Source organism: Thermobia domestica, chromosome 7 (genome assembly GCF_964235325.1).
Source record: "Thermobia domestica chromosome 7, izTheDome1.hap1.1, whole genome shotgun sequence".
In the NCBI taxonomy this organism is placed as follows: Eukaryota; Metazoa; Arthropoda; class Insecta; order Zygentoma; family Lepismatidae; genus Thermobia; species Thermobia domestica.
Genome location: NC_137460.1, coordinates 303,248,190 through 303,270,919, shown reverse-complemented (window position 1 = coordinate 303,270,919; position 22,730 = coordinate 303,248,190). Strand labels below are relative to the sequence as shown.

General features: G+C 33.9%; 1 protein-coding gene across 6 annotated transcripts in view; it reads right to left on the bottom strand.

Moving 5' to 3' along the window:
* The window catches only part of LOC145691126 (uncharacterized), a 29,902-nt gene extending 8,480 nt beyond the window's left edge, over window positions 1–21,422 (bottom strand). Inside the window, exons 1-3 of one of the 6 annotated variants that reach the window (XM_081766851.1) lie at window positions 20,762–21,422; window positions 14,474–14,593; window positions 3,594–3,965 (exon numbers count right to left, since the gene is read on the bottom strand). In XM_081766851.1, coding sequence (XP_081622977.1) covers window positions 3,594–3,916 — 323 coding nt within the window. In that variant the 5' untranslated portion in view covers window positions 3,917–3,965; window positions 14,474–14,593; window positions 20,762–21,422. Of the gene's footprint in view, window positions 1–1,163; window positions 2,080–3,593; window positions 3,966–14,473; window positions 14,594–17,406; window positions 17,538–19,871; window positions 20,057–20,133; window positions 20,288–20,423; window positions 20,635–20,761 lie in introns of those variants that run through there. The other 5 variants (XM_081766852.1, XM_081766854.1, XM_081766853.1 and 2 more) reach the window with 5 other exon arrangements.
* Window positions 21,423–22,730: the final 1,308 nt, after the last annotated feature.

The window sequence follows — 22,730 nt, the reverse complement described above, 5'->3', positions numbered from 1 at the left end:
TTCCGCCTGAATCGAACACATGTCTCCCACGTCAAAGGTGCATACGCTAATCGCTTATCCACGAGGGAGCTCAGAATACATGTAGTGATCCTCTTCATCCAGTAGAACGCTGCATGTTTGCGTAATACACCTTCGAAAACTTCGACACTTAAACATTTTGACTGAATAAGTTACACCAAATGCTCTCTGCTTCATATTTTCAATTTAAATCCCTATTCTGACATCACCACAAAAGTTCTAACTATAGAGGAAACATCAAATAGATAAATGAATCTCAAGACTATTCAACATTAACTAAAAATATGTATATGAGGTAATTTCAAAACAAAAACGTCGGAATGTATTTTTCTGAAATTATGTCTCTTACGAAATTCTTCCTTAAATGTACGGTAAAACACTTCCCGACAGCAACCTATTTCTTCAACGATTCTTCTTTCTATGTTCAGACCACTTTATTCTACAATTAAGTTTTCTGAAACATTTCAATAATTTTATTTCTATTAAACATAACTGTAATAGACTGCTAGTGTTTACTAAAATGTCTAAATTTTAAGTTTTAGGAGAAATAAATTGATTATCGCATCTGTTTCGTGACGCGTAAGTTCTTGAAGAAATTGGTATTTGTGACTACATTTAAGGAATTCTATTACCATTTACTACTGATCAATTACAAATATTTATTTTGAGAATGTAACATCTGTAACAAAAGCTAGAATAATTCGTTTACAAGTATTTAGAAAATTTATGCCGAACAAACTAATTCATGTATTAATTAAACAAGTTAGAAAAGTATATGAACAAAAGAAGTTTAGTTTATAACATTTATAATAATTCTAAATTACGAAATGTGCACTTTACATAAAATTAAACTGTTATAAAAGTACTTGCCAATAAACAAAGTACAATAACTAGTAAAATCACAAAATCGTAGTGTCATTAATTTCGCAAAGCGAAATTGGTATGCACTCTCCTTATATTATAAACTAATTAGAAATACGAACTCAAGAATTTGGTTCCACAACAATAATTTATATTGTTCAAAAAAGAAATCAATTTACCTACTTACTCTTCTTACTATCTTAAAAAAATTACTGCTCGACTTTTTATAGCCTATGTAAACTAAAACTTGCTTTGACGGAACTGAGACTAAATCCTATAGTTACCTTCCATTTTCTGTTCGATTATCACTAAAAGTGACTTTGTCTGCAGATTCTTCCACTGAAATGCTTAAGAAATCTGTAATATGATTTCCCATGTCATCACTATTACTTTCAATTACTTCTTTTTTCACCTTAATCGCTGTATCTGGACTTCCATCTGTTCCCTCCCGAGTAAAAGTATATGGTGTTCAAAACGTTTTTCTATATTTTTGTCACGCATTTTTGTCGAAACCCCTTCATTAGCAGGGTAGTAATCATTCTTAGGCACCTTTTCCTTGAAAGACAAGGAATAGTAGCGATTACTGGTTTCAATCCATAATCGCTAATAACGTGTACAAAAATAATTTCCCATATGTTACTCTACGAAGTTTTTATAAATTTTGTCACTACGGTGTTATGCACAAATGGATTTTGTGACGTTAATGTTCACGCCCCAGGAAATCACCAGTACTGGGTAGCTTGCATAAGCATTTTCCCGTATAATAAAATAATTCTGCCAGAGGAAATGCACACCACCGATAATTAAATTGACCAGCACTGATAATTTACAGTGAGACAGTGTAGGAATTTATTATTTACTTTCTTATACCAGTACTATTATCAACTAGTTTACTGTACTATTTCTGCAACAAACAAATTCGATTTTCAGTCGATAGCATACAACTTTATTTCAACAAAATATATGACAACAAAAACAAGTAAGATGGCTTACTAGATATGTCTTCATTAAAATAGCCACTTTCATCTCATATGTGTTTAACAAATGTATTGTTTTCTTTTCAATTTCGTTTGATATATAATCTTAATTTTAAAGCTTTCTAGAATAATGGTACTTCGATGTGCCAATATGAAATTTCCGCAACTGACTTCTTCTTTTAAGCATTGCTGATAAATTTTAAATAAATTAGTAAACGATGTTCGCAGCAACTAATACTAAAATTTCAACATATCTCATTTTCTATGAAATGTGCTTTTGTATAATGACTCTCAAATATTTACGTGAAATTAGATAAAATTTACTCCAAATATATATATATATATATATATATATATATATATATATATATATATATATATATATATATATATATATATATATAATTCGCGTAACATGCACACATGTTCATATAATTACAAAACATATTGACACATTTTCCACGTTCTTTAACTTTTTTCTCCTTTCCACACTTAATTTTGATGTTTCTAGTCAATGATTAGATTAAATTATTTTAATTAAAACCAAAACGAAATTTTTTGACGTGTCCAATTTTACTACAACTTACCAGTAACGTTACTTGTCTTTAAATACAAAGCTAATGAGCTGATTCGCAGGCAAGAAACCCCCACATATAACATGCCATCGAACTAGTGCCATAGCGGTGGAGAATTTTGCAAATGTTCGCTCTAATAAGGAGAGCATCTTAGTAACTGTTCCCATCTAGCGATTATTTCTCCAAATTTAAGAGCAGAGATTTTGTTTACATCCTTGCTTTACAAAATCTATATTATTGGACTAAAGTACATAACAATTTTCAATTAAATCTTTCTATTTCGCTAATATAAACATACAAGATGTAAAAGAAATTTTAGAAAATAGAAAATAGTGTACAATAAAAAGACACAAATTAGGATACACTCCGAAAGATAAATATCTGAAATTATAGAGGTTAGCATTTGTTTTCAATTCCAAGACACTTTGTGTTGAAACCTATTAGCTTCATTCTCACAGTGCTACAATGCACTACCTTCTGTTTAGTACAATTTCTTTTTTCAATAATATGTTTATTATTTAACTCAATAAATAAGCAATCCTTTTTGAAATATCTAAAAACGGATGTTCTACGAAAAACAATAATCGCTAGAGGTAACGCGTTTTCTTCCCTGATCTATGTGCATTTGATAATTTTAAAGAGTATGCAGTATTTTCTATCGCAAAACAAATTATAAACATATATTTTCCAAGTCAAAAATTGGTAAGAAACAAAAATCCATCATGATCACATCCACATGTACCGACGATTCATGGTGAAGAAAATGTTTGTGGATTAATTAACTAAATCGGAAAAGTTTCCAAATTCAGTGATTTTTACAAATTATAATATTTACAAGAATATCATATGCTAAAAATCGTGGCAATATATAAAATACACTAGTGTCACAATAAGTTGAATAGCACTTATGCTAATAATAGAATGGTAATAAAATTTGAAAAATCGTAATGTTCTATGCATTAGCTGTAAACTACTTAAGTAACATAATAAAATATGTGATTATGTAAATTATTACTTTACTTGCAGTCCATATATGTTCTTCTTTCCTTCTAAGATAAGAACATTGATTCGGATAAAATTTCCTGTAACCTGAAAGAACTGACAGAACAAGGAACGAAATTATTTCCATACTTAGAAACGGACATGAAAATCCATTACTTACCTTTCATTTTCTCCTTCATAATCATTATGAATGACATTTTGTTCTGTAGAGTCATCCAAAGAAGTATTTAGAAAAGTTGTAGCATCATTACGTATGGCCTGATCACTATCCTCGACTACTTCTGTCTTCACCCTGATTACTGTATCCTGAATACCAACTTTCTCCTCTGGATGAGGAACATCACAGCCTTCAGAATCAGAATCTTGCACTTTTGTTGAACTTTGTTGGTCTTCAGGGTAGTAACTGTTGTCAGGCAATTCTTCTGGCAGATAATCTTCGCTCAATTCGGTTTTGATTTTTACAAATTCAAATTCCGCATCCATTGCAATGTCTCATTATAATTTAAACGATTAAAATTAATTACGATATCTCCTGTGAAAGAATAAATATTGCTTGAATGATTTTACTGGTTAGTTCAGCAATAAATAACAAAAAATACTGCAGCGTTCTATGCAATATATGCAACGATGTAAGACCAAAATCATGACGGTTTAAATCTTCAGTCATACTGCGTGTCATACCATGTATAGTTTGCACAAGAATAATTCATATGGTATCTTAGTATATACGAGGGTCACTACGAAAGTTTTGAGATACGCATTATTGTGGCACACTATTTGAATTCCAACAATTGCGTTCGGTACTGGTATCCAGAGCGAAGAAGCGAAGCAAGTTACAACTCGCCTCGCTTATCGGCGTGGCCGTATCGCCTTCACTTGTTTGTTGATGTGAGCAGTATTCGGTTGTCTAGAATGGAGCTCGAAAGGGGACATTTTCGGGCAATGATCCTTTACGATTTCAAAAGTGGTTTGAACGAGACACAAAGCCTTGACCGTTTGCAGGGGGTATTTGGGGACCTTGCTCCTCCCCGTGCTACAATTTTTCGGTGGTTTGGTGAATACAGAAGAGGCTGCACAACGCTTAAAGATGAAGAGAGAGCTGGACGTCAGGCAACAGCTGTGTCAGATGAAAACATTGCCGCTGTGCAACAAATGATTCGAGAAAATCCTCGAACAACTTTCAAGGACATTGAATCTACAGTGAACATGGGATCACCAGGAGTAACAAAAATTCTTCATGATCATCTTCGGCTCAGGAAGATTTCATTAGCATTGGGTGCTTCACACTGACTGAACAGCAGAAGCGCATGCGTGTGTAATGGTGTGAAGAAATGCTTGCAAAATTTGATGGAGGCAATTCTCGACGCGTCTCTGATATTATTACTGGTGATGACCCTTGGATCAATCAATCTGACGCTGAAAATAAACGCCAGTCTACAGTTTCGATTTTTCCAGACGACAATCCACCCACGAAAGTGAAGCGACCGCGAAGTGTGGGGAAGAAGATTGTCGCAACTTTCTTCTCCAAATCTGGCCATGTTGCAACTGTTCCACTTGAAGAACAAAGGACTGTTACTCAGTGGTACACCACTGTTTGCCTAAGAGAACTGTTACTGAAGCTTTAGGAATGGCGTCCAAGAACTGGATTGCGTGGGATCCTGCTTTATCATGACAGCGTGTCCGCACACACGGCCAACATCACAATTCAGTTTTTAGAATCCACGGAGGTCAAACTTATGACTTATCCGCCGTATAGCCCTGACCTGGCCCCGTGTGATTTTTTCTGTTCCCCAGGATGAAAGATCGCATGCGTGGGAAGAGATTTTGCAGCCCTGAAGAATCTGTAGTGGCTTACGAGAATGAACTTTCAACACTTGAAGAGAAAAACGGCAACACTGCTTCCAAAAGTGGTTTTCGAGGATGCAAAAGTGTGTACAGTGTAATGGTGAAAACTTGGATAAAATGTGTTAAATTGATTTTAAGTATGTAAGTTATTTCACATCTCAAAACTTTCGTTGTGACCCTCGTATATATTCGCTTTACCTGCTGATTCGAGTAGGTAGTTAATGTATAACAACCTACTCGAATCAGCATCTCTACATGGTTTTGCAAAATCATTTCACACCAAGAAACATAATTTCGTTAGTTAATACTAACTAACTGAACATGAATCTATAGCCTTAACTTGCTTTACCTTGTGTCGTCATTTAACTAAACTTGTGAAGGTTAGTCTTTCATAACGAATTTTTCGTCCGTTCGTTTGTCTTGTCAGCAGATACAAGACAGATATGAAAATCTATTATCCTAATTTAAGACAGGATATAATGTTTCCTCTGGTTTTTGTAGTTAAAATTACTATACCACAATACGTATGGAATTCCGAACATACTTTTTAACTTATTCTTCTACTTTGGAAAATACACAACGAAATTGTTCCAACAAATTACATATCTTTTTAATATTCTTGCACCATATTATACTAATAGTTGTAAAGGTGCATTTCGTTTCAATATCGGTGGAGTGTCAAGTAGTGGATGGGATCCCACTTTATATGATGTATCCTTCTCATGTAGCCTCGATGTTCCAAAGGACATTAAACACTCCAATCAAGTACGTGCATACATCGATATACGAATAACACTAACTACTAAGTAGTAAGTAAAAGAGTTACTCTTAACACATATTCAAGTTGGCGTTGCCGACTGGTTTTGTATTGAAGCACGACATTTTCCAGTTACTGCCACTCTCCTAACAAGCCAGAAATGGCACACGTGTGGTGTTTTAGTTTCGCTTTGTTGCCATTTCTTATGTCATTTCAAAAAATCTCAATATTTTAATTACTTGTAGAAGTATTTTTGTGAATATATATATATATATATATATCCAAGCGCTTTTGTCTAGCAGAGCTAGGAGCAAGGTACTAAACCAATAAAGCAGTAATGAGATGACCAGATCTCTCCCTCAGAATATAAAACTATTTAACAAGGTTATGAGTATTTGGGTGAATTCGTAGAGTGGATAAGTTTGCAATAAAGATTAGAGATACCACATTTACAAATATCGTTTGATTACGGTTTCATTAGCCAGATATTCCACATACAAATTATAATTTATCTGATATAAGATTTGCTGGGTGTTGTCACAAGTTTGAAGTTAACCAAGCGGGCGGAAAATTCGTCGTGCAACAACACATTTATTCATATTAAATGTTGTTTATCGTTATTCGCTTTTCTTGGAAGATAGATAGAGAATCCTTGGATGACACATACAGGGTCACACATTGTAAAAATGAAGTTCTATCATAGATGGAATACTAGAAGCTAAAGAAACGAAGGAATCAGAGTTACGATGTTCAGGGGAACTAACTTTACATTATGGTCATGGTCTTATATTACTCGGAATAAAAACCAGGCTTCAAGTGCCAAGATTTCTGCTGACAAAGGGTTGCTCATATGACATTCTAGGTGAAGAAATGAGATTTCTAAGTTTATCATATGTAATAATTTTTGATTCAGTCTTGTTACGAGTACTTCTAAATTATAAATTATATTATAGCTTTGTATTACAAATGTACTAGTATATAATAGTTTTTTCTCTCTGGTATGGGTAGCTAGTTAAATCGATTTCAGAACCCAATCAAGTTATCACCCGGTGGATGGAGAGACAGAAGTTAAAAAGGAGAGAGAATATTGTTGATTTGGGGAATACAGGGTATTAGATGTGCCAGAAAATTAGGTTTATCAAAGTGGAAAAAACTTTTTGACTTTATTACCTTTGACTCGATTTCTAGAAACCTCGCATGGATAACTATTTAAAAATTCAATTTTAGCGCGAAATGAAAATTCTTTAAATACTGGATACAGACTTTAATATAGGTGGTACAACCAAATCAGTTATTTGGCAAATAAGATATATCGGCATTATTGAGGTTGTTATTAGAATTTAGGTTTAATAATGGGCTGATTAATAACAACGTGGTTTAGACTAATATGTGCTTGAAGTTGTCTTAGTTCTAGCTCCATGTGAACTTAAATAATGTAATGGTTCTAGTCTAGAATTAGTCTTAGTAATTGTCTATCAGGTGAGATTTAAATAAAGTAATGGTTATGGTGTGTATCACGTCTTAATAATTGTTTATAAACTGACATTTCAAGAAGGTAATAGTAATAATGTGTAACAAGTCTTGCTAATTATCTATCAAATGAGACTTGATAAAAGTAATGCTAATGGTGCGTAAAAGGTCTTAGTAATTGTCTACTAAGTGAGATTTAAATAAAGTAATGGTTATGGTATGTAACAAGTCTTAGTAATTGTCTATCAAGTGAAACTTAAATAAAGTAATGGTTATTTTATGTAACTGTCTATAAACTTAGACATCAAGGAATTAATGGTCATGATGTGTAAGAAATCTTAGTAATCGTCTATCAAGTAAGACTTAAAAAAAGTAATGCTAATGGTGTGTAAAAAGTCTTACTAATTATGTACTAAGTGAGAAATAAAGTATGATTATGCTGTGTAACAAGCCTATCAAGTGAGACTAACATAAAGTAATGGCTATGATGTGCCAATAAGTCTTAGTTTATCAAGTAAGACTTCAAGATAGTAATGCTAATGGTGTGTAAGAAGTCTTACTAGTTGTCTACTAAGTAAGATTTAAGAGATTCTTCGGCAATTAGGATATAATAATGTTTATAGTTAGTTTTAACCATAAAAAATTGCTATGTCATTTTTGGTTAATTGAACGCTACGACACTCTTCCATTTAACAAAATATGCTATAAAGATTAATGTGTAAAGGTAATGATGACATCTTGCAACATAATTTCAATTTGCTTTAATTTCCAATCGATAAAAACTTTTGATGCCTTAGATTTATTAATAAGGAAAGGTATTGAAAAATATTTTATAGCAAAATTTAAATAATTTTTCATTTGTTTAACACACTTTCATCCAATCAGTATTTTTGCATGTGGATATTCTACCTCTATGTGTATACAAACCACTATTTATATGTGCATGTTAGTGCAAGATATTATTCGACGTTATCGTCATCAAAGGTAACGAGTTATTTATATGCATTTCTAGTTCGATGACGATGCACTACTGATGTTCTTAATCATCAATCATTTTGCTCATGTTGTAAACACCCGAACACTCGTCACTGCATTTGAACTCGTATGGTAACGATGTATACGTAAATTTGTGACTAAAGAAAACATAGTGGAGGAACGAAACAGATCTACCTAGGCATAAATATTTTTAGAAGTTAAGCTATTGAGACAAAGCTTAAATATCCACTTCCGCTTCATCTATAAGATAATTTACACTATTGTCTAAATTGCTCAGTGCCACCTACGTTTTGGATATAAACTAGCACGTTCCGGAGCTACGATTGGAAGTGAAGCACGTATTCAAACCCGCCGATAGCCTTACATATTTGACGTTACCTCCAGGAAATTTTCATGTTACATAAAATATAGATCGAATAATGAAAAGAATTAGCACACTTTACAACGTAATGCAACTGTTATTTGTGAGAAAAATTTTGTTCAAATGAAATGGTAAGGCACACGCTTGTTAATTCGAAAACTCAAAGTATTTTAAAGTTAGTGAAACTACTATTCCCGCTATACCATAATCAGATGTCCCGGCCAACTTTGTTGAAAGCTATTCCAGTCTTGTTTTAACAACTACCTATTATAAAATAGAAAATTAAAAATGTATATTTTATGTAACGAATTAAATGTGTACTATATATGTTTCTGAAAAATCTTTGAACACAAAGAAATGGCTTATGCCAGCGTATGGTGACAATTTCTCACTTCATTTTTTTTTTTATTATTTTTAAAACATAATTACGTGAATCCTAGTTTTTGCTTTTCCACACGCTTCTCGTAGCCTTGCAGCCAATATCAAATAAGGATATTGTTACAAGATAAATGTTTTGGAGATAGGTATTCTTCCAATTAAACGCAGGAGGTGCAAAATAAAATCTTATGTGTTTGACAAATTTACATTTCACCTAGTCATTTCTCATTTTAGAAAAATAAAATATTATTACATACACATGAGAATGTCTTCAGATAGAACTTTTGAAATATTTCATATATATTTCTTTTTTATCTACTTGTGTTATATTATGTGAATTTTGAACATGTCATATACTTTTATGTTAGTTGTACGGAAATATCTAAAATTAGTACTTTTCAGAATATGAAATGTATTTAGAATTTGTGTTCTCTGATATTTAAATGTGAAATATTCAATACGTCAAATTAATACACAATTTTAATATATTCGTTTACTCAAGTTAAATGATAGTTTATAAGTAGTTGTAGATATTTTATCTATATCACTTTGTATTTTGCTCACAAATTAAGTATATTCATGATCTGTGCTAGATATTGTAAGTAATAATCATGGCATACAGGCACTTGATAACCAAACAACGCTACATAATCGTAAAATATATTTAGAAAAGTTCATATTTGATTTACAGAATATTTTCGTAAATATGTCTGTGAGATATTACTTGTTTGTAAATATTTTGTCGTCTGATTTACATTATGAACGAACAAAAATAACAAATTATTAGTATGTTACTCTCCAAAAATGTTATGAATAATTTTAAAGCAAATATGAATGCAAATACCAAAATAATATTTAAAATATAAGACTTTAAGGACGTGCTTACATGCCGCAGGCGAAACCTTGTCCTATTGCGATAACGGTTGCACGATATAACAAACTATCGAACCATTTGTGTCACTAGACTTTAATGGAAGCAAAATGCCTTAATGAAATGAAGTTTTTCGAACGACAGTTTCCAGAGTTCATGCTTCCTATTCAAACTTCAGCAAATATCCTATCCGACCAGCATCTATAACGGTACAAAATCGTTGTAAGTGATTACTATTTAACAGAACACTACGCCACTGCTTCCCTTATCGCTCTGGACATGATTTGGAACAGTTTAAAAAGTTCCGAAGATTAAATTGTGTTTCTTAAAGGGAGTATCTGAGATCATTCAAAGTTATTTTTAGCTATTACTTCAATACGAATCACACATCAGTTCCAGTTTAAAACGAAGAAAATTGTCAGAACTATCCCGAAAGTTTAGTCAGATTTCCCGAGAAGAATATATTGGTCTTTTATGCAAAAGTGTTATGGTTAAAAAATAGATGTTTAATGTCATCCAATTACTAGTGAATTATAGTAATGTGTATATAATCACACGCAAGCAAAAACAATAGTGGTATTCTACATTTTTCTGATGAAAACAAACAGCGCTTTCTTTCTGTCGCTCAGCTGCTCGCACGGAGGCACATACTAATACAGGATTTTACGGTAAGAAGTTCGAGAGGGAGAGAGAGCAGTCAGTGCTATTGCCTTCACCGAACAAAATGGAATGCAACAATACGAAAACTCACTAATCTACATCAACGCAAAATATAAACAAATTAAATTTTTTAACCAATAAAACTGTGTTATTGATAAAATAGATGGTGATATTCATCAACAGACAATATACCATGAAGGAGGATCCTGTATACCTAAGCTAAGAATTCAACTGCAATATTGAAATGTCATCTTTACGTGTTTTATTTTCATTTTGAAGATTAAAACTCATGAGCTGTGTCGTATGTTAACAAATATGCAAAATATATTATTTGAAGATGAAACGGTATAATTATTTCGGTATGCCAAAAAGCTTGATGTGCGAAGTTAATGATGTTGTCACCTCGCAACATAATGTCAATTTACTTTAATTTTCATACGAATTTGTAATACCTAAGATTCAGTAATAAAAAAAAGTTATTTAAAACATTTTATAGAAAAATGAAATACTTTTTAATTCGTTTTGCACATTCCCAACTAATCAGTATCTTTTGCTTGCGAATATTTCATTTCTGTGTGTACAAAATATTATTTACATATACATGTAAGTGCTAGATTTATTGTTGGACTTAATGGCCTTTCAAGCAAAGGAGAAACTTATATGTTTTTGTTTTTTTCAGTTTGGTGCTCTGTTCGGAGTACTGATATTTTATTCACCAATCAGTTTCCTGAGGAAGTAAACACCCGGACACTGCACACCGGTCTTCGAAATCCTATGTGTATGAGGTACATGTAAATTTGACTTGGCTAAAGGAAACAGTCAGCAAACAAACCCAGATCTTCCTAAACCTAAATATTTACAGGAGTGGGGCTATTGAAAATATATATATATATCCTTCGAGTTCACCTATGAGACAATTTGTAGCACTGCCTGAATTACTCAGCGCTAGCCACGCTTTGGATACAAAATGGTGCGTTCGGAATCAAAGCACGGATTCGAGTCCCAGCACCTTTACACAGTACAGATCTAGTTGTGAATCATCTACAATTTCATCTCCCCAATTCAAATTTTTATGATCTGCATGTAAACTTGTATCCTACTTTTAACCAGCAATATACCGTTGCTGCTAACATAAATTTCTGATAATATTACCTGAAACAAAGTACAGCTTTTCAATAAATGTATAGCTAAATAAAATTACGTAAAAATCAGACACGAATAGACAAATGCATCAAAAAAAATGCACAGCGTATGTAATTTGGGAAAGTTTTAAAAATACAAATGTTTCAACAAACTATTAAGTACATATAACGTTAAGGCTAGGTTAAAGAGAAACTGGTATCATATTGCATCCAAAGAAAAAATAACAGAAGTTGTACTGCGAACTGCCTATTAAAATTGTCAGTCGCAAAAAATGCAATAGTCATAATAATAAGAATTTAGGAAAACGAATTCGTCGATTTTTTTTTTTTATTCAGTTCTGTAATACTCCAGAGAGGAACATGAAGTAACAAAATTTGTAAAACGTGTGCAGGGAAGGGTTCTAGAACACTGGTCCCCTTCTCCATTGAGTTGTAATAAGACAGAGAACGTGCCCTGCAGGGCTTCGAACCCGCCTTCACTCGCTCGGCTTTGTGAATTAAGTATTGAGCTGTCGTACAGAAAGGTACCAAGCTACTAACTTACATGGGGGACCTGCGTTCTAGAACCTTCCCTATGTGCAGGGCAACATGAAAATACTCAAGATTTAAGGTGATCCACAAACACTACGGCCTACTCTGAATTCACATAAATAGGTTCTCTGCTTTATCATTCATCGAATGTCATACACGGCACGTATAATGGACGGACGCAGAAATGTATGAACATGAACTGCCTGCGAAACATTTATCAAGGTTACTATTACTTCGAAGATAATTTTGTATCTCACTGTCTTAGGAAATCATGGCATTACCGTTCATTCACTTTGTATGGTGGTTTAATGATTTTAATTCACTTAAAAACGAGAATTAAAATGTAGCTTCTTTGAAATTCTTCAACTGATTTCAAGAATATATACTAGTAAAAATTAAAACACACATGAACCACTTAGTTGCTTACTACAAATCAATTAACTTAAGGTGATTCGACATATTTGAGAAGTAAGTACACATGTAATGTTCTCCCAATCGTCTAGTGCTTGTTCACTGTTTAGTTTTTATGCTAATTGTTGCTTTGTGTGATTTTCCTTTATTTAAAATAAAATAATGGATTTTCCATCAATATTCATAGCGATTTTTCATGTAGCTGAATCCTTAGAAGTAAATTTTTCTCTCTTTCACACCTTTTTATACACATCATTATTAAAGCTCACCGTGCTAACAGCATCTTCAGAACCTACTCAAACGCCTACCACCTCCTTTCCGATGTTACAGACTAACGTATTTCACATTTGATACTTCCCTTTGTGTTCTTTTTTTTTTCTTTTATCTTAGCGTCAGCTTTAAAAATTCTGCTAACCATCTTGTCTCCTCTCGTCAACTACTACAAAAATAAATTGTGCCTGGCATGGTTTCCTCCAACGAAAATGAAGTTATTATCTAGTTTAAATTTTGTCATCAATCACGATACCTACGGTGACGTAACCTAAACGAACTTTTCAAGGCAGGAATATAATTAATATAGGTGAGATAAGGAATTACACAGCAAAAGTGTTTAAATACTGTTTAGTGGAAAATTTATAACTTTTGCGACTACCTATGCACACAGTCATAACCCTATTCGGCCTTAATTTCATCCTACTAAGCCAGACATGCTCCATAAAGTGTAGACATTAAATTGCGGAAGAAGCATTGTATTTACATGTATGTTTGTGATAGATCTCAAATTCACCTGTGTCCAGAGGGCTTAATTTCATGTCAACAAGTAAAAACATAATTATGAAGGATGTAACCAATTTAGAACAATTTACATAAATGTTTGGGGTAGCATTCAGATCTCGCATTTGCGCGATTATTCAACACAAGGTACAGAGAAGGTAAAATACAAACCTTTCAAAAGACGCCTAAAAGATAAGTTACTACCTTACACTGACATTTTAAAACAAAGATGCATATATTTGTTGGACTCTTTTTATAGGACTACAAATATTACCACTGCCATTGTTTATGTATTAAAGTTATTAATTTTCACGCACCAAAATTTTAATACATTCTTTGCCAATAAAGGAAACCTTCACTGTCATAATAGTGCTAGATATAGGGAAAATCTCCACATTCAAAATCACTGTACAGCATTGTTTAAAAATTGTCCCATATACTTATGTCCAACATTATATAACCTAACTAAAGATATTCATAACATTGAATCAATTAATGTATTTAAATCAGTTACAAAGAAGTATCTATTGGAAAATTGTTTTTATTCAGAATGTTGTTTTTATTAATTTGTAGATGAATACCTGTTTGCTAAATGCAGCTTGTAGATTGTATAGTGTAATTTTGTCTCATATAACACAATAGCGTGGTGTTTAGTATGTAATAACTATTTCTTTGTATTTATTTACTGACGTGTGCGATTCATACGCTCGTTTTCCTTCGAGCTTCACGTATGACTTATGGATGAAAATAAAATGAAGTGAAATGAAATTAACACAAAACAACCATAAGAGGACTTCGTATGTAAATTATCACAATAAAACAACTATAAACTTTTCAAGCTTACCAAAAGGAATATGAGAAAGTAAATCCAAATAATCCTGCCCATTGTCCTCTCTCATCTGTACTCGCCTGTTCTTCCGTTTCTTCCGGTGCGTAATGAAAGCAATCCCATTCTGAAGCATACCTAATAAAATATAAAATTATTAATAAAATACAATGTTTTGAATTACGGCATTTCGAGCCGAATTTTGCTGAATTTATAGCCATGCCCAATACTGCGAATACGGTGAGTTAATGTGATTAATTGCACAGCAGATATGTTGGCCGAAATATTCGTAATGAATATTTTGGAGGTCCAGTTCGTTAATTTTTATTCTGAAGCGGATTGTTACGAGACTAGTTCAGTCACGTTGGTGTCACGTTATTTTAAAATAGTTAGAAATATTTAAATATATATTACAATAGTAATGTTATTGTTGTTTAGCCTGTGATGGGTATAGGAGGCTTCTCCCCCTCAATATCTAACGTAATTTATACTAACAAAGGAAGTTCGGGAAAAGCACACGCCTGCAGAATAAATAAGCATTTCACATGAAGGACCAATTCATACTGATTACAACAAGCTAATAAAATTTATGTACGGTTGAGAACTGTTTAAGAGATTGAACTTGGAACTTCACATGAAAAACTGAGTATATGTGCATTTAACTAACTAACTAACTCTATGGAATATGGAACCCGGAGGTTCAATGCCGCGTTCACAAAAGCTCTCCACTGACTTCTATCCTTAGCTAACTGCATCCAGTTTCTACTTTGTATTCCAATCTCTGCGAGATCCATCTTAATATTGTCCTCCCATCTGCGCCTAGGTCCTCCTAATGGTCGTTTTCCGATTGGTCTTGCAGTCAAGACTTTGAAAGCGTTTCTACTTTCTTCCATTCTAGCTACATGACTCGCCCACAAAAGCCTCCTAGACTTGACGACTCTAACAATGATGAGTAAACCATATAAATTATGTAGTTTCTCATTATGAAGTTTCCGCCATTCCCCATTCCCGTTCCTCTTAGGTCCGAATATTCGTCTCAGGATCTTGTTCTCAAATACTTTCAGTCTATGTTCTTCCCTCAGAGTAAGCGAGCATGTTTAGCAGCCATACAGACTGCTCAGCCGGAATTTCGTCTATACCCGGAGATTTGTGTTTCTTTAATTTCTTTATAGCGGTTTCTACTTCTATTTGGTTGGGTTCTGGAATATACAGTTCTTCGGTGTGTGTATCCTTCTCTCCACGCACACTAGTTTTTGGTTGCGAGTTACGCAAATCGTCAAAGAAATCTTTCCATCTATTTAAGATGCTATCCGTGTGAGTGAGAACTGTACCGTCAGATTTCTTTAATATATAAGCACGAGGTTGAAAGCCTTTCTTAAATTCCTTGATTCCCTTATGCATATACCGTATGTTTTTATTTTTACTATTATCTTCAAGTTCCTTAATGTTAGCTTTCAGAAAATCGCGTTTCTTTGTTCTAAATGTTTTGGAAGTTTCCCGCCTGATATCTGCGAAATTTTGTGTAGTCATTTCATTCGGATTTTGTAGCCAGCGTAATTTTGCCTGTTCTCTCTTCTGTTAGTTTTATGCATTCCTGGTCGAATCATGGTTTTCTCCTATGTATTTCCGCGTGTCCCAACTTTTCTTTTGCTGAAATTTTAATGCTATCTCTAATTTCAATCCAGGTATCCTCAACACTAGTGCACTCCGAATCTTCTAAAGCCGAGAATCTATTTGAAACTTCAATCTCGTATTTCTCACTTACCTGGCTCTCTTCTAATTTCTTTAAATGGGATCTCTCCGTTTGCGGACAATGAATATTACCTTTATCCAATGATAACCTCTCACGAATTATCGCTGCTATCAGGTAGTGGTCAGTGTCACAATCAGCCCCTCTAAACGACCAGACATCAATTATGCTAGATTGCCTTCTATATGTGCATTTAAATGCATTAAATACATTATTAGCAACGAATATTGACGTACGAATTTAAATCCATCAGAGATAACAAAAAAAAAAACTGTTTTGCAATAACTAACGGGTTTGTTATTTAATATTAGTCATTATATTGTTCACAATGATGATAGTTTAGAGCTGAAAATTGATCACTGTTGTTGAAGAAATCGTGGAGGCAAATCACTTCCTTGCACCATGAACACCATGTGCAAGTACGTTGAATCCGTCAAGAGAACAGTTCATGTAACAAAAGCGGAAAACAAGTTCGACGATTCGAAAGATATATATATTTTTTCCTGTAACCTGCCTCTTGGAACGCAAACTGAAAGAATCCAATGTATCGCGGTGATCGGAACTGATTTATTAACATGGACACGAACTTTATTTGATTGTTTCGTTGGTACATCATATCATCGGGATGAATATGTGTCCCACTATGTACAAATCTCCTGCCATAGTCTTTGATTGATCGGAATCCAAACACATCAAATGATTGTACAAATCGTGTGCAGTTCTATGGTATATTCTAACCATTATGTCTTTGCTATCCGTCATCCAACTTGCAATGGACAATTTGTCTATGAATGAAATCCAGTGATCAAGCAGTACCAAGTTCAAACCATCAAAGCTGAACAATAATGGTAGCTCTCCATGAGGCGCAATCCTGCATTTACCGTTGAATCTCTCGAAAAGTTCTCATTGTACAGAAATTTTATTAGCTTGTTGTAATCAGCAAAACTTGATCTTGAAATGATATGCTTAGTTCTTATGCAGGCAAGTGCTTTCTTCCGAACCTCCCTTGTCAATCTTGCCTTAGAGTGTCATTAATGTCTATTGTTTCATTTGCTCCTATTTTGTGGGAACGTTTTGTTGTTCAGTGGATACACACTTCGCTAGAGTAACTGTTTACTACTTCCCCCTTTATTAACTTGTTCGTATTAAAATAAATTTAATATAAAGGTTCAGTATTCAATTAAATATAAAGTTTACTTACTGACTTGTATTATTTCTCTCACTCCAGAGAGTCTTTTGATCCCAAGTTAATATGTACTTCGAGATGGTGTGTTTTGTCCTTGTTGCGAGTGAGTTGTTAGCATACTTCTGTGATGATTCATGGTTTTAATTGTGATTGATTGGTGCTGTAATAATTTACAATGTGTGACACATGTTGCATGTGTGCTTGTTCTGAGTTAGTCAGTCATGAGATATTGTTCGCAGGTGATTTTGTGTCTGTATGTGGGTGTGTGTCTTTCCGAAGTGAGTATTTTCATATTGCGAATCATTTCTTAACGTATGTGTTGTTTCATTCGCAATGTGCGCGAGTTGCAGCTCGTTATTTGAATATCGAAATAGTGGCATTTTAATTGTACTTTTCAAAAGAGATCGATGAAAACGAAAGTGGAAAGGATTGCGTCATTGTCGTGCTACTACTGTTTGCAGAGCACGACCTCAAAATAGTTCGTTTCTTTTTGCATTATTTCGTTCCTTTCTGCTATTAATTTTAAAGATTTTCTCTCGAAAATATATTTGAGTCATCATTGTTTCATAATACAGACCAAAGTTTCAAATTTTCTTTATTTCAGCGGGATACCAACTTAATAATTTTACTTTTTTTTTATCTAAGGGACTGCAAGTTCACGGTTTCGTCACAATATACAATCTTTAAGAAAAAACATTTTATAGGCACTGCTGATTAAAACGGTACAACGTATGATCCGTGTACAAGTAATAAAAGAATTAAATAATTTCTGAACATTAATTCCTCTTTATAATATACTTCCACTAAATAGAGTTAACTCCTGTATCGCCGGACCAATGTTAGGAAATTTACCGGGTAAATTAGAGAATTTATTTTGGTTTTTTGAGGAAGAGTGAGTAAAAATCTATTAAGGAGATTAGTTGAAGTTTAGTAAGTGGTGGTTGTTGGTTGTTTCTGATATGTTCAGATAGTTTCAAATCACTTGAGCGTTTGAATAACGAAGGTTATAGACACGCGCGTGTTAACCACAGCATCAAAATTATTTGTACTAGTGATGTTTACAGAAAGGAGCAAGAAATTTTAGGTGGAAAACAGCTGTTTGACCACACATAAGTAGTGGAAAACAGGTAGCGACAGATCAAGTATAGTATACCAGCGTTGGGGAGGAAGAAATAGCATTTCGAAGATCATTTAGTGGAGTATTTTTTAAGGAAAGGAAACCTCCCGCAACAATTTTACATGATTTTCTACTCGAAATTCGAAAAGTTTACAGTCCTCTGTTTTGAATGTAAGTAACTTCTAACTCAACCTACGCTAAACTAACTAAATAACCTTACTTAATCTACCCTAATTTAGTATATTTTTCGATTTTTGCTTAGTCCGGCGACATAGCCCAAATGCCTATAATTATCACACATTTATATGCATAGCGATCTATCGACATAACGTACTGTAGAATGTGCATAAAGCGTAAAGGGACAAATAGAATATCGGCTTTAAGGCATTTCAAGCGAAATTATAAAGACAAATACTAAGCACTACTGATTGCGGATATACTTTCAGTCTGGAAGAATTTTTTTTCTTTCTTAGGACATTACATTCTACGAAGTTTAATACTTTACATTTTGCACAAGTATTTTGTTTGTTTGTTTGTTTGTTTTTAGGATGCGCATGGTTTGTATGAAAGGTATGACTGGCAAAAGTGCACTTTGAGCAGAACATTCATAGGAGCCAAAACCTACCTTAACGTAAACTGACCAAACCTATTACGTACAAATGACATTGAGTCTATTCCTCCAATTGGCAAAAACTAGAACACAGGTTCTCCTTCCCATTTAACTGTAAAAAAGACGGAAAACAATTGGCCCTGCGGGGCACTAACACGTCTTCACTCGCTAACGCTCGCTCGGCAACATTATGTGAATTAAATATTAAACTTTGGTGCAGGAAGGAACAAATCTAGCTACTAACCTAATGGGAGACATGTGTTGTAGAACCTTCCCCGGTCAATGTTCCGTTAAGGGGGTCCAGTGTCTTTGACATCATTTCTTTCTATTGATTTTCGTTTGATTACACAATATAACGTTATATTAGGAGGTTCTATTAGGTTAGGTTAGGTAGGTTAGGTTAAGTTAGGTCAGGTTAGGATAGGTTAGCTTAGCTTAAGGGGGTCCAGTGTAGTTTTGGACCCCCTTAACGGAACATGGACCCCTTCCAATGCCACATCCCGTGACAAAAGTCGCTTGTTCTGATCAAAGTGCACTTTTACTGTATTTTTATATATAGCGTATGTCTAAGTTTCCTGGGCAAGAGCATACATTGTCTCGAACAGTCTTTAATTTGCCCATTTTATGTCGAGAACAGAACCCAAACTCTTACTACTACTACTAACACCACTTATACTATATGGTACCGGTTCCAGTCACTGTTCGGCACAACGTAAACTACTAAAAATAGATAATTAAGAATGGATTCCATACCGGTATATATACGATGTCCATAACTCCATACGTTTGAGAAGATGGATATATCGTACATAGACTACATGCTGTCCATAACATGTTTTTCTTCTATAGATAATGGAGAACATTCCGTCGTGCAGTACAGATCAATAGTATATGTAGTAGTAGAAGTAGTACTAGGAGTAGTAGTAGGAACGAGTTAGAAGCCCCGCAGGACTTTATGACTTCTGTTCTCGACATAAAATGGGCAAATTAAAGACTTGCATAAATTTCTCTGTACATTTTACAATCTGTGGATCCGTATAGTAACACTGCACCCATTCCGTTTGCGTTAAGGCAAAGTATAATTTGCGATCAATGGCACAGGAGTTATGTTTCGCAGAATTTGACAAAGAAGTATATCGATTTGAGTGGCATATTAAATCATCTGAAACGAAAAGTTTTTCCTGCTTCATTTTTTAACCCTTGTACTTATTCCTGACTAGAGGGGGGGAAAGTTCGTAGCTGAAGCACAGTAATAAAACGGTACATAATCGTTTGTTTGTTAAGTATTATCAATTATTTATTTACCTGTATTACTTTTGATAATTTAATTATCTTATATCAATTCAATTTCCACGAAATTTTATAGAAACTTCTAGCAAAATATGGCTTGCGAATATATAGCCTTACTATTTACTTCTAATATTTCGTTTTAAAATAAAAATGAACGAAACAGTTTTTTAAAAAAATACAGAAAAAGCAAGTCTTTAGCAATAAATACCGGTACGTTTTCGTTCTTAAATATAAGTTAAGAAAACATCTGTTTTAAACGCAAATATTAAACTACGTATAGAATAATATATTTCATGTGTGTGTGTGCGTGCATTTTGTATTTCTCTTTTTCAATATTTGTTGTCAAAACTTACCTAAAATATCATTTTGCTAGTATTGTTTCGTTCTGCTATTTTTATTTTTGGATGTTTGGAAATACACTGTGATTGGTCAATAGCCAACTGTTTCTTGTAGGAAGGTCAGCATTATAGAGAAATTACAAAAAGAAGATAATGTTATTTAGGAAGTTAAATCAAAATGCATAGTTTAAAAACTAAAAGAACAAAATTAAATAGTATTAGGATTTAGATTTCTGGGCTTTCGGCATCAAAGGCCATTTAGCCCTTCACGTTTTGAGGGATGATGTCCCTCGGCGAGCACACAATCCAGGGAAAGGGAAGGAGGGAAGCGGCCTGGGACCTATAAGTTAGGTACCACCCCGGCATTTGCCTGGTGTGAATGAGGGAAACCTCATTCAGGGTGGCTGGCCTGAAAAAGCGTTTCACACTTTTTCGACCGAGTGCCCCCACCGGGAATCGAGCCCGGGACCGCTCGCACAAAATTAAATATGGTACAGGAATTGGAACTTCGTTATATTGTTTTCCAATATTGCCTACAGTAGAAGAATGTCGTGATTAATTTCGCTTTTTAGAAATATACAGTATCTTTTCTGTTCTCCCATGTAACCTGGCTGTACGTAGCCCTGGATTTCATTCTCAGTCGAGGAACAAAATTACTGATGTTAACACAATCATTACGATTGACCGTACTTGAATTAAGGGCAGGGTGCGAAATCATTTGAAAATGGTGTGAGGGAAGAAGTTCAGCGATCCACACTAATGCTTCGTGGAGCCTCCAAAAAATTGAAATATTAATGGATTATTATTATTATTATTATTATTATTATTATTATTATTATTATTATTATTATTATTATTACTAATAATAATAATAATAATAATAACAATAATAATAATAAATGTTCAAACTAGTCGTCATTGTTATTTAAAAATACGGCATTTATTCCGAAGTTGGGCGTCCGCTTTCGCCACGTTTTTCCGCTGTTATCTCCTTTACACACTTTCTGAAATTTGTTATTAGGTTCATTCATCCGTGCTCTTCACAAACTTTTAAAAGATTTTGCTCGTTATCAACGTATTGCTTCACAAATGTTAAAACTGTTAGTTCATTGCCCTTGTACAATCGCCATGTTGATAACATAAATGCTCGTTTCTTTCCCACAATGCAACTGTTCAGTTACCTTGCGCCAAGTAGTTCCCTCCGCTCGCCGTATAGTCCCATGTATATAACCGCTTATATATAACAAATAAACAGATTTTTCGAGACTATCATGTATTATCAAGCACACAAACGATCAAATTATCCATATCTTTCCTGTAAACTTTAAAAAATTTGCTGGGAACGGACGCCCAACTTTGGAATTTAACCCAAAAATACTTTAATGTTATTTATTCATTTACCCAAAATTGGTAACTTATCTACTGCATTTAATATACACTTCGGTGCGTATGATCAACACCCTCTTATAATGTAACTCATTATAAGAGGGTGTTGGTATGGTCCGGGATTAGACCTAGACTCTTTTGGGAGCACAGTATCCTTGTGTTTACCATCATATTGAAGACTGCATTCACGAAAATAGCGGTAAAACCGATGTCCTAACCAAACATTAGAACTACTAACTTGAAGCGCTCCACCTGGCCAGCCATAGATCCTCATGAGCTGTAGAGTCAGAGTAGCCCTATAGTTTTTATTGTTTTTTATGAAATTTTCGTTTCTTCGCTACGTACGTAGTGTTTCAGTTTGATCGTTCAGATACGGTCACCTTTGTAAGTCTAAGTAATACTATGTATCTATATTGTATTATTTGCAACAATATATTATTATAAATAAGATATGATTTCAATACAAATACTTGATAGACAACAAAAAGCCGTGTTGCCTCAGTGGTAGAGCGCTCACCTCAGGTGCATGGGATCAATGGTTGGATCCTAGCTAGCACCAAATTCTGCTTGTGGTATACAAACAATTGTGTGGGAGGTT